The following is a 17,214-nucleotide window of genomic DNA, read 5'->3' as shown; positions in this document are numbered from 1 at the left end:
AGGTAATTTTAGAAGACTCGGTCCTGCCGAGCACGCTGAAAAGGTGGCGAGCCGAACGGCGGAGATGAAAGACAAAAGATGGAGGAGGGGTAATCTCTATTTGACGGTTTAAATATCTCTGCGACGCAGAAAACAACATTTCAGCGATGTTCAATATTGCGCATTATGTTGATTATACACAATATGCAGTACAGCAAAGTTAGTGTTAACTTAATTATGGAGCAGCTTGCGTGCTCTGAACGTCACACGGGGCTAACAATTGTTTTCCAACAGCGTTTCCTGGATGTACAAGCCTGAAATGAAGACCGAGTGCATCAGAGTCAGAAGAGAGAACTGATGAGAACACAATGAAAATAGCAATCAGTAGACATTTCTGTCTTGTTATTGTGAAGGAATCACAATATAAATCCAAATACAGAACAAATACAATATTGTCATCCTTTAGCAAACATATTTCACACCGTTAACCTGTTATGTCATGACCATTATCTTTCCAGCATTTGTTTTATATTTTATAGTGTACCGGTATATACTGTATACATTTCTAATTCTACCCTGAAAAAACTCTGTAAATAACATGTCACCATTTACATACCAGTATGACTCCCTAATCGGGAGATAAGCGACCGTCACGTCGCATACACAAACTTTAGAAGGCAATGGTAGCCAATCAGGAGGGAATATGGGAAATGGGACAGATACTGTGTACCACTTTGCATATTTTTAGGCCAAAATCTGTAGGAGCAGTGTCAAAAAATGTGTTTAGCAAAAATCTACCTGATGGTGGCACTAGAAGAGGGCCATGTGAGAAATCAGGGGCGGAGGTTGTGATTTGCCATCCAAGGAGTGTGTGTGCAAAGTTTGGCATGGATAGGGGCAACGGTGCCGGAGATAAGAGTAGGGGCAAAGTGTGACGTTACGTGACGGACAGTCGGTGGAGCTTTTCATTGTAACTTGCGACCTGACGGTCGCAATCAATAATCATCTGTCACAAACATCACAAATCTGAAACATTCAAAAAGAACGTGTCGGGATATTGGGAGATGATTTTGGGACTTTATCGTATCTTCAAAACCACTGTGGCTATCGTCACACAACAGTGAATTTCTTTCATTTCAATATCGTGCGACTGTTTCGAGTCACGAACAGAGAAACGGAAACGGCAACAAACGACTCACTTGCTGAAGGTGAACAGCAGTCGCTCAAACACGAGGACCGGCCCAGTGCTGCTGAGGATGGTGAGTGGTTGTCCGGCCAGCAGACAGAACACACCGCCGGTCAGCGCCGTACCCAGGAAACTCTCCAGCACTCCCTGAAACACAGCACAAACATTCAGTCATCATCCCATAAAAGAGGGGCATGTGAGAAATGAGGGGTGGAGGTTGTGGTTTGGCAGCCAAGGAGTGTGTGTGCAAAGTTTGGCATGGATAGGGGCAACAGTGGCGGACAGACTGACAGACAGACAGACTGACAGCCGGTGGAGTTTTTGTATAACTAAGTACATTTACTGTACTGTACTCAAGTGCAACATTGAGGTATTTGTGCTTTACTTAAGTATTTCCAATTTAATTTGACTTCTATGCCACTAAATCCGAGAGACAAATACTGTACTTTTACTCCACTAAATTTGTTTGAACACTTTAGTTACTAGTTACTTTGTAGGTTTTGATTATCATAACAAAACACACATTAACCACCTAAGATTACAAAGCCTCTAATTAATTAGATGGTTTTTTTTTATCGAGTCCCAGCCCTAGTATATACGTATACACATATACATACATATAGTATTACATTTTAATACATCTCCCAATGGACCACCTGTAATCATGAAACGCACTGGGGCATGATTCTGGTTGAGAAGCAGTGGTGTAGGGTTACGGCATACAAGGGTCCTACACAGGCACGTGCACACAGACATCAAAGGGGGCTTGAGACCCTGCCCTTTTATCCGTCTGTAAAAAGTGCCCTCTCCAGATCATGAATGCAGTTTTTTTACTATGGTGAAAGAAATGCAAATGCCCTCTTTCCATGGCATACCTGCAGGCAGCATTCAAGAGACTTGCCTTGTCCAAACTCTCCTGAAGTTGAATGCAGCATCTTATGTTGAAATCAAGAAATGTGTAGAAATCAAACATTGAAAATAGCCGAACTACAACGCGTCGTAGCTCGGAGGTCTGCTATTTTCAATATTTTCACCGTTAGGCCCTTTTAGAAATTTCAGCCCCTGCCTCTCTAAAATTCTCTGCACGTCCCTGGTCCTAAAGTGCAGAGTATAAGGTAACATATGTGGGGAGAGAGAAAGAGGTTCACAGATCCACCCTGTTAGTGGGTGCATCCCAGAGGCAGTGCATGAGGACATGCATGTACTGCAGGAGCTCCCAGGCAAGCGCAAGGATTTACCGGGAGCCGTAAATAACCGCAGATCCCGGCTTATGAAGTCACTAGTAGCCTTGTCATCAGCGCTCCCATCTCTGCTCAACCTCCCCCACCGTCATCATCCCTCCTTAGCACGCAGTGTGTGTGTGTGTGTGTGTGTGTGTGTGTGTGTGTGTGTGTGTGTGTGTGTGTGTGTGTGTGTGTGTGTGTGTGTGTGTGTGTGTGTGCATTGCTTAATTCATAATAGCCGTGCGGGGATTCCCCCTGGCTTGCACTGGGATGACCTCTTCCCAGAAGGCTCCTGGCTGGGCTTAACTCAGGTTTAACAAATGTTTCAAAAGCACTGCCACTGAACTTCCCCAGCAGGTCGCGTGCACACACAGACATGAAAGGGGGCTTGAGCCCCTGCCCTTTTATCCGTCTGTAAAAAAAAAAGTGCCCTTTCCAGACCATGAATGCAGTTTTTTACTATGGTGAAAGAAATACAAATGCCCTCTTTCAATGCCATACCTGAAGGCTAGCATTCAAGAGAATTGCCTTGTCCAAACTCTCCTGAACTAAATGCATCCTCTTATGTTGAAAGAATTGCCCTCAATGTAGAAATCCATCCATCCACGTCTCCAGTATTGCCTTTTTTATGCTTAGTTTAGTGTGCTATCAAGTACTGAAAATAGCCGACCTCCAAGCTCACAACGCGTCGCGACGCGTTGTGAGCTTGGAGGTCTGCTATTTTCGATATTTTCACCAAAAGGCCCTTTTAGAAATGTCAGCCCCTGCCTCTCTAACATTCTCTGCACGTCCCTGCGCCCGGTTTGTGTCGTTCCTGTAATCCTTTTGTAGAAATAAAAACGCAGCGTATACTGTATATAAACAAGTCAGACAGGCCGGTCCCGTCTGACAGCTCTGGGATGTGTTTTGAGGAGAAACAGATTTTTTAGCTGAATAAGCAGATGTATTATCACGAGAGAGAGAGAGAGAGAGAGAGAAACTAAAAATAAAAATGGGAATTTAACCACTCAAAAGGGCTTTTCAGACGGGGAGGCGTTTTGCACCGCCTGGCATTTCATCTTCGATGAGAGACGAGGGACTGGTTGGGAGGCGCGGGGAGGAAAAAGCGGGCGTGACCCGTGAAATTGTCACACTCGAATCGTTTCACACACACACGGGACAAGAGCTGGATTGTGGTCAGAGTTTGTCTGTCTTCAACAGGGGGTTACTACAGGGGTGGCCGCCAAATCTTTGTGATAAGATCATTCTTTTAAAGTTATACCATGTAACTTTTTTCATAAAACAAATCTTAAAATTGTCCTAACTGTTAAATCGCTAAAGTTTTAGAACACCCACTCCGTTATTTTCAGCTTCTGAAGCCTTCTCTTTATATGTTTTCTATGAGCCGTGAGGGGGGGAGAATTTCACGGCAAAATTACATCATCTGCATCATCTGTATACGTTGTGTATACGTTGGCCAATCACATCGCGGATCATACACACATGATACACTACCGGCCAATCACAGCGTATCTGCCATCTCTTCAGGAAGTAGCCTCCCTCAGCTACAGTGTTTACGATGGTGAAGGATTCTTAACCTCTTAATCCCCAAATCCTGGCCAGAAAATTACATTCTACCCCTCCACGGATTCGTATCGGTCGCGGTGGTTTGCGGCGCCGCTCCGGTGTTCCGCGGCGGTGGTCCGCAGCGGTGGTCCGCGACGACTCCGGGCGAAAAAGGGCCAAAAAAAGCAATACCGCTACTGACCACTGGCAACTTACACAGTATAGCTTTAAATAACAACTTGAACCCTCACATCCCTATTCTGAGAAGAACTTTAGCCAAAAATAGCAAATCTACATGCTCTCAACGAGAGCTTGTAGATCGGCTATTTTCAGGCAATAGGTTTGGTGTAATGGGAAAAAAAAGAGCAGACCAAGTACAGAATGAAAGGTCAAGTTAACTAAAACACGAATCCAACATAAGACTGATGACGGTCACAGTGCTGTCAAACAAGTCTGTGAATCTATCTATGAAATCGATGAAAACCTGCATCATACATTTATACAATATGGAGAGGGGGTCCCTGCTTCATCTCTCTCTCTCAGCTAAGGGGTCCTTGGCCTGAAAACGTGGAAGACCCCTGCTCTACGAGACGCCCAGGACAATGATTTGAGCTGAAGCAGGCGTTGATCGCGTGCCGTTTATTTAGTCTGTGTGTTTCAAGAGGAGTGCAGTGCGACCCCGCTGATCCAAGACACGCTCAAAGTCTGACAAGCCATGAGAAAAAAGGGTCCTCACACCAGGCACGTTCACACATAGGCATCAAAGGGGGCTTGAGCCCCTGCTCTTTTACCTGTCTGTAAAAAGTGCCCTCTCCAGACCATGAATGCAGTTTTTACAAATGCCATTCCATGCCATATCTCATGGCGGTATTCAAGAGAATTGTCTTGTGCAAACTCTCATGAACTTCAATGCAACATCTTCAGTCGAAGGAATTGCCCTCTGTGTAGAAATCGATTCTGTACACCTTATCTCCAGTATTGACTTGATGATGCTTAGTTCAGTGTGGCATCACGCACCGAAAATAGGACCCCCTCAAGGACCCCTAGGGGTCCCCTACTCCCATACAACACTTTGAACCAGAACCTCTGGTGTATTCATCATTCTTTATTTATTATCATTTAGTATGTCTGTCAGGGAATCTGCCTTTTGTGAAATCTCACAGCAACCTTTGTAAAAAGAAGAAAAAGAAAGCACAAGCTAATAAACTATTTTACAAAGTGGGCTACACTTCCAAGCAGAGATAATACTAGAGCTTGATGCTCATGTCCACGCTCGCATCATATTGATATTCATGAAACGTTTGATTTCAAGTTTACATGGGGCTATCTGTCCTCATTTAAACGTGTCCTTGGTTTGGGGTTAGTAGGCCACATTTACTTATTGTAATAGGACTGATTCTGTAGTGCTGTACTTGTACGCTACTTATTCTAATAGGACTGATTCTGTAGTGCTGTACTTGTACGCATGCTTGCCTACGCAAAAGCTACAAATGTGAGAGTAATGCTCTTCAGCTTTGACCCCTCAGTTAAACCACAGCAACATTTCACTATTAAACTAATCAAAACATCTCTGTTTTGCTGCATAGTGATGAGATGCGTTACACCTGCATTACAGCCCCCGTTCTCCTCACATGACTTGCTGTCAAGTAGAAACCTTGTTTCCAAAACTGTTTTTTACAAATGGCTTCGAAAATCTGCAGTTTTCACACTTTCAAGGTAAAAAAAGATGATGTACAAACTTGAGCATGTATATCTGCTATTTTTGAATTGCAACGCGAATATCTAAAATGACAAAGACGCTTTCCCCGTTTTAATGGGTTAAGATTATTATTATATATTAAATAAAATAAATATGTGAAAATAGCTGATGCTTGATGTGCGCTTGTAGAATTATTGTCGTGACTTTTGTGCGACACTCAAGTGTGATGAAGTTTTACAAAAGCAGGGACGTGCAGAGAATGTTAAAGAGGCAGGGGCTGACATTTTTAAAAGGGCATTTTGGTGAAAATGTCGAAAATAAAAAAATGGGTCGCAAGTGAATACTGTAGATGTGGCATACGGCATGGATTTCTACACAGAGAGGGCTATTCTTTTGACATAAGATGCTGCATTGAAGTTCAGGAGAGTTTGGACCAGGCAATTCTCTTGAATGCTGCCTTCCGGTATGGCATGGAAAGAGGGCATTTGCATTTCTTTCATCATAGTAAAAACTGCATTCATGGTCGCTCTGGAGAGGGCACTTTTTACAGAGGGATATAAGGGAAGGGGCTCAAGCCTCCTTTGATATTTGTGTGTGCACGCGCCTGTACAAAAGAATATATACAAATGTTGAAACACAGAGATAAATGGTTTCTGCGTTACAGCAACGACCAGGACACAGCATTAATGACTGGTTCAGATTACTGCATTTTAGTTTGTCCTCTCCTCTGCTCTCAAATATAAAACCACTCCAGCAATTGAAACATGCATTGGTTAAGGGTAGAGATGTTACCGATCAATCGGCAATGGATCAGATCGGGCCGATCAAAGCGTGATCGGCGATAATCGGTGGTTTAGATCAAAAGGTAAATTCACCGATCCGATCCGATCGGTGCATCCGATCAACCAGCCGTTCAGTATGCCCACTTGAGGCCATTTTGGGGTATTGATTTCCACACTGCTGAAGGAATAATTAGTTACTGCTATGATAATAAATACATAGTAATGCTGGTAAGGCAAATATATAAATGAATTCATGAGTGAATTAATTAATTAAAGTTAAAACATTAACATTTAGAAAATATAAATAATATATAAATAATAACTTGATCGGATCGGTGATTGATCGGTATCGGGTGATCAAACTTTTGTGATCGGTGCTCGGTGATCGGTTCCAAAAAACCTGATCGGACCATCCCTAGTTAAGGGTAATTACCATCACAAACATGAGTTGATTTCTTTGTTATAATGGGTTGTAAAATAAAAATCTAAATTGACAATATTCTTCATGATGCCAGGCCCACAGCACATGAAGTTGTTTTTACTTTTTAACTTGTATTATCGCTCGTTTTAGTTTTGTTTATTGTTAACACTGTGTGTGGCGGATGTCACAGCAACACTTGACTGCACATAGAGACAAATAAACCTCTTGAATCTTGAATAATAATGCGGGGGGAAAAAACTATCCTACTCTATAACTATCTTCCTAAAAAATACCTCTAATTGTACGTTTTCCTGTGAGAAAAACAACACCACTGTTGCACTTAGGAGGAGCCACCAGGGGCGTCACAAGGGGGGGAAAGTGGGACTGAGTTACCAGGGCCCAAGGTGGAGGGGCCTTAATTATTTTATACTTTAGCTATTGAAAAATAGCAGATCTACAAGCTCACAGCGCTGCAAGCTTGTAGATCTGCCATTTTTGAAAAGTTGTGAAAATGTGAGCAAATCTTTGATATATATGTATTTTTTAAGCGGACATTTGTAACTCAAATGTTGCTTCTGGGAGGTCCCTGGAACTAAATATTTTGAGATGGTGGTCCATGGCCAAATACATATCATTTTGGTTTTTCAAAAAACCTTAGAAGGATTTGAAATATTCAAAGACTTGCACAAATTTTATTTTTATTTTTTTTCAAAAATAGCGGATCTACAAGCTCACCACACGGCACTCGGTGCCGCGCTGTGAGCTTGTATATCTGCTATTTTTCAATAGTTAAAGCACAAAATAATGCGTTCCAGTTCCCCCTATGATGAACATTCATGGGGGGCCCGCAGTGAATTCTTGTACCCAGGGCCCAGAAATTGGTGCGACACCCCTGGGAGCCACTGAGTGTTGCCAACATTGGGTCTGGCTCAGGCTTGAGAAGCACCTTTAAAGCTTCAATGTCAAAGAGAAATGCTTGTTTTTGTCATCTTGGCTTACATCAACAGTGTGGTTGGAGCGTTGTTTTACATACAGAACCATCTGTCCCTAAAAAAGGAAAACCGTTGCGTGTACTAAACATTACAGAAGCAGAGAATGCAATTATTTTGATAATTGCATTATTTTGATAATTGCATTATTTTAAAAATTGCGTCCTAATTTTTGTTACGTCATTAAAGGCGTAACAAACGTTCCAAAATAATGTGAATATTACACAACTGTTGCCACCTTAAAATCTCTTTGAAGTTCCAGGCTGCCACAAGTCTCCATAGACTTCCATGTAATTCATAGTGCACTGATCATGCACGCCCATGCCTAGATCATGCACCACGTGTGTGCACGCCGTTCACAGCTTTCAAACAAGAAAATCCGCTTGGAAATCCGTTCAGGCATTCATGAGATAGCAGCCATTATGTTTTCTTCAAATGTAAACAAACATGGCTGCCATGTTTGAAAGATGGGGTCGGTATGGGGGTTAACCCATTCAGGCCGGGTACACATCTTAGTGTATGGGAGGGGCTTACAGTACATGTACAGTATGTTTCAACATATTTGTTTTTGTAGGCTAATTTCTGATTTGGGCCTAACTATAGGTTAGGCCTATTTGCGATCGCGATCATGCCTAGTACATTTTTGGAGGTCCAAAAAATATTTTGGAAAAATAATGGCTGGCAACTCGGGTCGTGGCATGTGCGGACGTCGGGGGCAACTCGGGGTGTGGCACTAAATGAGTTAAAAGGGGTCTGAAAATAGCCTATCTACAACCTTGTAGGTCGGCTATTTGCGTGCAGGAAAACGTCTCGCGGAAGAGGAGGCTCACCTGCATGTTCTCCGTGGCGTCCCCCAGAAGGCCGCCGAACGTGATGGCGTTGGTGACCGTTCCAAGGTAGATGAACAGGATGGCGGACAGTGACTGGATGTGCAGCGCGTCGTAGAAGTCGCTGGCGAAGAACGGCAGCTTCCTCTTGACGTCCAGAACGAGGCCTCCGCAAAACCTTCAGCACAACGGGGACGGGACCATATTCTTTATTATCGCTTATCGTGATAAAAAACACTCATGATAATCGTATGGTGGAGATTTATGTTTATTTTGAAATTGTCCTCTGTCATGCATTGGGATCAATTCACCTTTTATTTGCCGAGCTGAGCATCCGGTACCATTTAAACCCTTCATAATTGGTAAAACAGACCTGGAAATAACGTACTTGATACTTGATACGTATGTATTTATTTCACTCTCTACCAAATCTCTTTGCCAAAAAATAGACGTTCAAAAAGCTCACAATGTTGCAACGCGTTGTGAGTTTGTAGAACAGATATTCTTTGACAAATGTTCCCCCATTTTGATTATCGCGATATCATAATTTCTTTGGACACAATAATGGTGACATGAAATGTTCATGTCCCACCCCTATCGCACAATGACCCATCTCATCTCTGCATCTCATTCAATTTGCATGACTGAAACGTTAAATGATGTACTGGCATTTTCTCATAAAATCAACAACACAAACAAGGAGAAAGAAAGAATTTTAGTTTTGATTTGTAATTCATTCGTGTTGAGTCATGAGCACTGTACATCCACACAGAACACTTGCAATACAATTATTTAAGATAGTTGCAATTATTATTTTGTTATTATCGTCATAATTGTTTCCATGAACAGATGGCTTTAAGAGGTGGTGACTCTTCTTACCGCCTGGTGAACTGCAGCTCCTCTCCAACCGCGTGACCTCCCCCTCCCCCCTGTCCCCCGTCATGGTGGGCGTCGCCGTTCATCTGAGGAGGCTCCGCCCCTGACCCTGCATACATGTGCTGCTTCCTTTAGAGAAAAAACACCACAATCACAAACCAATTAACCCATTATACTACAGTACAAGATCTAATACATACACACACACGCGCTTATCCGGTACCACTTAAACCCTCTCGGTAAAAGGTACTTACACTATGCATACTTGATACAGTCTTTTTTTTCACTCTGTATAAAATGTATTTGCCAAAAAATAGCCGTTGCGACGCGTTGTGAGCTTGTAGATCTACATTTTTTGGGAAAAGTTCCGCCCCAGGATAATGGATTTTGATTATCACAATAATCGTGATATAACATTTTCATATCGTCCCACCCTAATCATGATGCGTTGTGAGCTTGTAGACGGGGCTCAAGTGGATAAATGACAAACGTAGTTTCATGTGACACGGGAAACCGTTTGGACATTTGGTACCTCTTGTCGGAGGATGGGAGGGACTTGGGCGGCTCTATCCGGATGTCAGGGTCCCACTCCCCGGGGGGAAGGACGATGACCTCGTCCAGGAACTCCTCAATGCCCGCCAGAAGGTCCTCCTTGTCTTTGGCTTTGTAGGCGATGTCATGGAACACCTACAGTACACCCAACACAACCGTGGCATGCCATTACAGACAGTAAACAATAATAATTGTAATAATACAAATAACATAAATGGAAGTATATAGGGCTTAAGTGGTTGAAACTCCCGTTCATCACATGACCTATTAACTTCTTCAGTGCCATATTTAAAGTGGGACCTCTTATATTGCCGGTTCGCCAACAAAGGGTTAAAAAAAATAGTGTGCACGCTGGTGCACACATTCGTGCACAGATCATGCACTATGCATGTGCATGCTTTTCACAGCTTTCAAACAAAAAAATCCACTTGGAAATCCGTTCAGGCATTCAGGAGAAGGCAGCCCTTATGTTTTCTTCAAATGTAAACAAACATGGCTGCCATGTTTGAAAGATGGGGTTGGTATGGGGGTTAAACATGCAATTTCGCGATCGCGATCATGGCTAGTACACTGTTGGAGGTCCAAAAATTTTTTTTTCAAAAAGATGTTTTTTTTTTTTTATTATTTAAAAAAAAAAAGACGTCCAGAAGACGTCTGGCAGGGAGGTCCATAGTTAAAAAGACGTTTTTATTATAGAAAACGTCTTTTTTGGCAGGGTATGAGTTAATGAGGTGCTGTAATGTAACACATAAAACCCCATTGAGAATGTTTAACTGGGGGGAATGAATACAGAATTGTAGCAAAATCAGATTGTTTCCCCCCATATTTCCCCATGTATACAAATCATTAACCACATCAACCCTACAGTATCATTAATTATACATCAAATATATATACAAACCATTAACCACATCAACCCTACAGTAGAATTAATTATACATCATATATATATACAAACCCATTAACCACATCAACCCTACAGTATAATTAATTATACATCAGATATTGAGAAAAATAAGTGGCAAAGTGAGTTGCAATGTGATTTTAAGGTTGTTTAATGCAATCAGATAGGACTTTCTGTTTGGATGTATGGGCTGTCAAGGCCAGAAAGTAGTTTTTTGCCACTCAGTAGGCGTTCCCACATAACTTCCGGGTATGATGATGATGTCAAGCGCATATCCCTCCCAAGACTATTGGACAAGCAGGACAGACGGGCATAGCTTCCATTTATGAAAACGTCTCGAATCTCTGTCTGAGCCTTTAGATAGAAGCCCTCGCTGTGAGCACACTCGCAAAGGGAAGCCGAGACTTAAAAAGTTAACCTTACAAAATCCTGGTAAAGAAACGCTTCCCATTATCCAGCAGAGCTAGCCTAGGAGCGTTGGCCTGGGTGGAGCCAAGGCTCATGGGAATGTTCAGGCCAGGAGCACAGAGAGGGGAAAGGATGTTGACAGGGATTAGTCTGCTTTTCCTCACCACAGTGACAGAAGAGTTCAACAGAGGAGGTGGAACTCATAATGAGCCACAAACACAGGTGAACTAAGGTCTCCCCTTAACTCTGACAGTGTTCAAATGGAACCAAATGGACCCATCAGGGTCCATTTGGTTCCATTTGTACACTGTCAGAGTTATAGACTTGTATGGGTCAATTTAGACCCCTGTAAAGGAACCCACAAAGTCACTGGAATCCACTTTGACAACCTGTGAACTAGACCAGTGTTTCCCAAACACTTTTAGGTTTCCTACTGTACATACAAATAAATAAATAGCCTCAAGATCAGGCCATAATGTAGCAAAAAGAGCCTATAGACATTAGGAAGAGATGTGTCATATCACAATATTACAACCTGGATTGAACTCTATTAAGGACACGAAAGGTTCTCTGCGCATGCCTGCTGCTGGCAAGGCAGCCAATATGTTTGTTCTTTCCAACATCCAGCCTCATTTTATACTTTCCAAAGAAAGTAGTAATAAAAAGAAAAAGAAATATTAATTAATATAAATATAGCCCGTCGACATTTTTGAAAAATAATGACAAAACAATACGGTAGTATCATCTTAATATTTGCATTGAGGCAATGGTTTAGTGTGTGTTGCATATGTTGTCCACGTCGCCTAGTCCCAGGATGAGATATGCACAGATGGGTTAGGCTAACGCATAATTAAAATAGTTTACCATTGTTATGAGCCAAATGAGAGATCCATAGGACACCTGCCATTATTATGGGCCTAGAGGTTTCTAAACGGTTATGATAATCTATGATGCATGGTCTATAGCCAGACTAATCTCTGTGCACAGTCAGCCTGTATCTGGTTGGAGTGTTTACACTGAGCAGGTGAACCTTTAGGTTTTGTCAGTAGTGTAAAGTAACTAAGTACAATTACTCAAGTGCTGTATTTTACTGGAGTGTTTCCAAATTCCAATATGTCAACTTCTACTTCATTATATTTCAGACGCAAATATTTATTACTTTAACTCCACTACAATTATTGAACACTTTAGTTACTACCTTAGTTACTAGATTTGTATTAAAACATACATTAACCACTTCAGCCCTATATATCTCTGCTGTCGGGCCGAAACCTCCCAACTCCAAAATGTCCAAGATGTGGAATAAAGCGCAAGTGGAGTTAGGAGGTTTTGACCAAAGGGCTTTTTACTACTTTTCATTGGTTCAATATTATTTTAACCAACACACAGATGTAAAGGGTGTTCAATAGCCCTGATTTATGCAAAAAACAACAACATTCAGATAAGAGGTTTTGGCCAGACAGTGACAATATGAACTTTGGCTTTGAAAATAGCCGATCTAAAAGCTCACAACTTTAGTTACTACCCTAGTTACTTCTTCCACCATTACATCCCACAACCAGCACTGTGAGTGTCATATACTGTACCTCATCTGACATCAGAGTGGCGATCGCTCTTCCAATCTCATGATAGGACTTGGCTTTACCTTTGGGTCCCAGCAGCACAAACAGAAACCTAAAATTAAAAAAAAAACACGAAAGAAACACACGGTAAGATTATTTATTAACCCATTAAGACCAGGAACGCAAAAAGGAGATATACAAGCTCACAGCGTGGCACAGAGTACTGCGCTGTAAGCTTGTAGATCTGCCATTTTTTTTAAAAATCGTTTGTGCATGTCTTTGAATATTTTTGAACCGACTCTATAAATGTCCCCATCTGAAAATGTTTAATTCCAGGGACCCCCAGAAGGAAACTTTTAGTTGCAAATGTTTGCTTTATACTAATATTCAAAGATTTGCACACATTTTTGCTACTTTTACGTCATAAAACAATGAATAGGGCATTTATTTACAGTATGTAGAAACAAAAAGTTCCACAGCAACTATACATATACCTAGGGTCAATTAAGTACTAATTAGTGTTTGCACCTGGTGGGCACGGGGACCTCGGTCAAGGCTCCCAGCATGACGGCCTGTTGGAGACGGACGAACGCCACGAACGGAGTCTCCAGGAAGTCCACCTCCCCGACCAGCACGTTGGAGGCCTCCGCGTCGCGAGGCAACTTCTTCATGAACTTGTTCTTCAGCTGCGGAGACACAGAGACAATTAAGTGTGTGATAGGGCATTAACGAAACAGTCAACAAGTCGACTCAGTCGACTTCATTACACAAGTCGACTCCCCCTAGAGAATGTCGAAAGTCGAAGTTTAAAAAAAAACCTTCTATTGTGAAAAAAAAAAAAAAATCACAATTTCTGCCTCTATATTTGACAGTTTGGACAATGTTTAATTTGCCATTTTAGAGCTATTAAAAAGTCCTTAAATTGGCACTTTAGAAATGTGCAGATAACCTCTATACACTTAAAACTTAATGTTGGTTTGTTGAAAACAATGTTTCACATTAAGTTAATCATCTGGGGACCCCCCCAAAATAATTGGGGGGTCGTGTGTGATGTGATGACATCATCAAACGACGGAGTCGACTTCAACTCAACTTTTTACTTTACTGCAAAAATCACAAGTTGTTAATGCCCTAGTGTGTGATCACATACGGTTAAGATGAATGTTTTAGACATCAGACAGTTAGAAGCATGTGGCAGGACTTCCATTCTTATTATGAGACACGCTACAGTATGTACAGTACTGTAGTGCAGTGATTCTCAATCATTTTCATGTCAAGGACCCCCAAATTAGTGTGGGTGTGTGTGCGAGTATGAGTGAGAGTGAGCGTGTGTGCTTAAAATGTTTAATACAGCTCACAACATGTCGCATCACGTTTCAAATAGCAGACACAAGTAAGGTACATTATGGTGCCATGGCATTGGTCCGAAGGTTCATTAGTCCGAATTTGTTAAGAATACTATGCCTAACTCTAACCCTAACCTCAGTAACCCTAACTAAATTCAGACTAATGAACCTTCGGAATAATGAACCTTCGGACTTATGGGCCGTACATTATTGTTTTGTAATGCTATCTTAATTTTGAAGTTTGATTAAGCACTGCTACTGTATCATATCATAGATACCTATTTCCTCCCGCGAGGGGAATTCAGTAATTTCAGCCCTACCCAGCTGATTCGCTGCCCAAAAGGAGCACGTGAGCAATTAGGGGTTCAGAGTCTTGCTCAGGGACACAATGATACCCTGGCCTGGAATCGAACCTGGGACAACCAGGTTCCAAAAATGGCAGATGTACAAGATCGGCTTGTATACCTGCCATTTTTGGAACCTGGTCGGTCATTTGCTATTGTTGAGCGTTTTAGAAAAACCTTGAAAGTGTGAGAACTGTGGTGATTTAGAGGGCATTTGTCAAATTGGCCACAGGTCTTAATGGGTTTAACAGACACAACCGTCATCAAACTGCATACGTAACACACAAAGAATTAATTCTTCTGTCTCTTTGCCTTTATCAGAACACCAGCTGAGCAGTGAGATACAGAAAGAAAACACAGCGTGTAGCCGACTCCGGGTTTGTAGAAATGGCTAACTAAGGCCTTGGTGTTTCATCAGGGGCCAGGGGGCCTTGGTGTTTCATCAGGGGCCAGGTCATTTTGACAAATCTCCAACGTCATCATTATCTATTAGCGTCAGGGTAATTCCTGTGGTTTTCTATTAAGCCATTTAGGGCCGAACGCAAAAAATCTGTGTCGCTTTAGATTTGAACCACGTTAACCATTATTTTATAACTATTAGAAAATTGCAGATATACAAGCTCACGGCGCGGCACTGCAAGCTTGTAGCTTCAAAAAGATATATTCAAAGACTTTCACGATTTTTCAAAAATAGCAGATCTACAAGCACTTGCCGCGCTGTGAGCTTGTATATCTGCTATTTTTCAATAGCTAAAGCATTAAATAATTCTAGGCCTAAATGGCTTAACTCAACGGCCGAGTAACGAACGGGCCTGCCTGATGAGCAATCCCAAATGTATCCCGTGACGCCTTATCTTTGCCCGGTATGTCTGTGGACCAGAAGCAGCTCATTAAATACACCTACTGTCTGCTGATCAGAGTACGTCTACAGAGATAAACCCGCATGGGTGGATGAGATGAAGGCACAGAATAAAGAAACAAGAGTTTGATTACTCCTGGTGAAGTTAAGAGAGAGGGCGATCCGTGTGTTTATCTCCCTGAGGCTTGATTACTGCAACTCCCTGTGTTTAGACGTCAACCAGTCGGCGCTTAAGCGTCTGCCGTCTGGCAGCTCGTGCAGAATGCTGCCATGCTCGCCTCCTCACTGGCAGGACAAAAAAAAGCTCTCGACCCTTCAGTTCCTAGTAATTACAGACTAATATCCAAAATCACTTTTTCTTGACAACATTTTAGAGAAGGAAGTCGGTAAGCCTTGCCAAGCCATGAGGCCCATATAGGGCAAGAGCCTATCTCCTGTATGCAATAAGGTGTCTGTAGGAGATCCGTGGTTTGCCGCGGCTTGTGATTGGCTGAACCGGAGGTAGGGAGCGCTCCGCTGTGTTCACTTGGACCGCACGGAGGTGCCGAAAGTTTACTATTCTGGCCCCCTGGTCTACAACGGCGCTGAGTCGGCTCATGCGACCTTCGCAACGCTCGACGCGGCGACTCGCTTGCTGCCGCTCGCTTGGCGGTGTCTCACGTGGATCAAGGTCGCCCCTACGGATACAATAATAGCCTCCTGTGTCTGTAGCGAGAGGTGGCTTGATGTACGGGTACATCCCCCCCAGCCATGATGTGCAAGTACAACCTAAACCATTTAGGCCTAAATTAGAAAGGCCTAAATCAGAAATTAGCCTACAAAAACAAATATGTTGCAACATACTGTACATGTACTGTAAGCCCCTCCCATACACTAAAATGTGTACCCGGCCTGAATGGGCTAATCTTACCCCTAACCAATGCCAAGTGCCAAGCAGGGAGGCATGGGGTCCCGTTTTTGGTATGACCCACTGACCCATCCTCAGAACCGAACCCAAAATCTCCAAAAGGCCACTTAGCTGAACTTTTTTCTCCTTGCCAAATACAAGAAAGCTTGGCATTCTTGTACATGCTGCCAAAGCTGAGATTCTCGTCATCTTGAGTTTTTTACAGAAACTGTACATGTGAAATGACGTCATCTAAAAAACTCATCTCCATCTGCTTCCTGTTTTCACAGTATCACCTTTTTCTCTGCTCCCGTGTTCTCGCTCTATGTTAGTCAAAACAGTGCATCTGTGCATCAATCTGCCATAATTATGGATTGCAAGGGCTCAAACGAGTCACTTTTATTTCTCCCACAGAAGCACAGAAAATGTGTCCGTGTACAATCTCGATCGATCGAAAAATTGAAAAATATTCTATGACTTCTTGAAAAGGTTAAGGAAAAAACTAAAGATAGCTGGCAGTGGTTAGTATACAGTGTACTGTATATATATATATATATTTTTTTTTTTCCCCATTCTGGCTTTGGTCCAGAGCAGAGCACTGAAAGCTCGCTCCATGGAGGGTTTCAAAAGGACATCCTGATGCGTGCAGACTCTGGGGAGTCGTTCCCTTCTGCTGCTCCTGGACTCAAGCACAAGCTTTTGACACAATAGAACCGCACCGTTTCCCATACAGTGGGTGGGGACCCGTATGTGGGGCGCGGAAAGATTAATGTCCAGTTTTTTTCATTTCCTACATTTAGAAAATATATTATTTCAAAAGATTACA

The 17,214-nt window shown here is 42.4% G+C and overlaps 1 protein-coding gene across 1 annotated transcript in view; it reads right to left on the bottom strand.

The window, feature by feature from the left end:
• The window catches only part of LOC308298950 (electrogenic sodium bicarbonate cotransporter 1-like), a 101,812-nt gene that overhangs the window by 23,726 nt on the left and 60,872 nt on the right, over window positions 1-17,214 (bottom strand). The window contains exons 8-13 of the mRNA XM_080742648.1: window positions 13,482-13,639; window positions 12,978-13,065; window positions 10,060-10,214; window positions 9,531-9,656; window positions 8,655-8,829; window positions 1,179-1,312 (exon numbers count right to left, since the gene is read on the bottom strand). Of these exons, the coding sequence (XP_080598774.1) occupies window positions 1,179-1,312; window positions 8,655-8,829; window positions 9,531-9,656; window positions 10,060-10,214; window positions 12,978-13,065; window positions 13,482-13,639 (836 nt within the window). The remainder of the gene's footprint in view (window positions 1-1,178; window positions 1,313-8,654; window positions 8,830-9,530; window positions 9,657-10,059; window positions 10,215-12,977; window positions 13,066-13,481; window positions 13,640-17,214) is intronic.

The sequence above is a fragment of the Nannobrachium achirus genome (genome assembly GCF_963921795.1).
Source record: "Nannobrachium achirus genome assembly, chromosome: 15".
NCBI classification, from domain to species: Eukaryota; Metazoa; Chordata; class Actinopteri; order Myctophiformes; family Myctophidae; genus Nannobrachium; species Nannobrachium achirus.
Note: the sequence above shows the minus strand (reverse complement) of the source record. Positions and strands in the feature narration are given on the sequence as shown.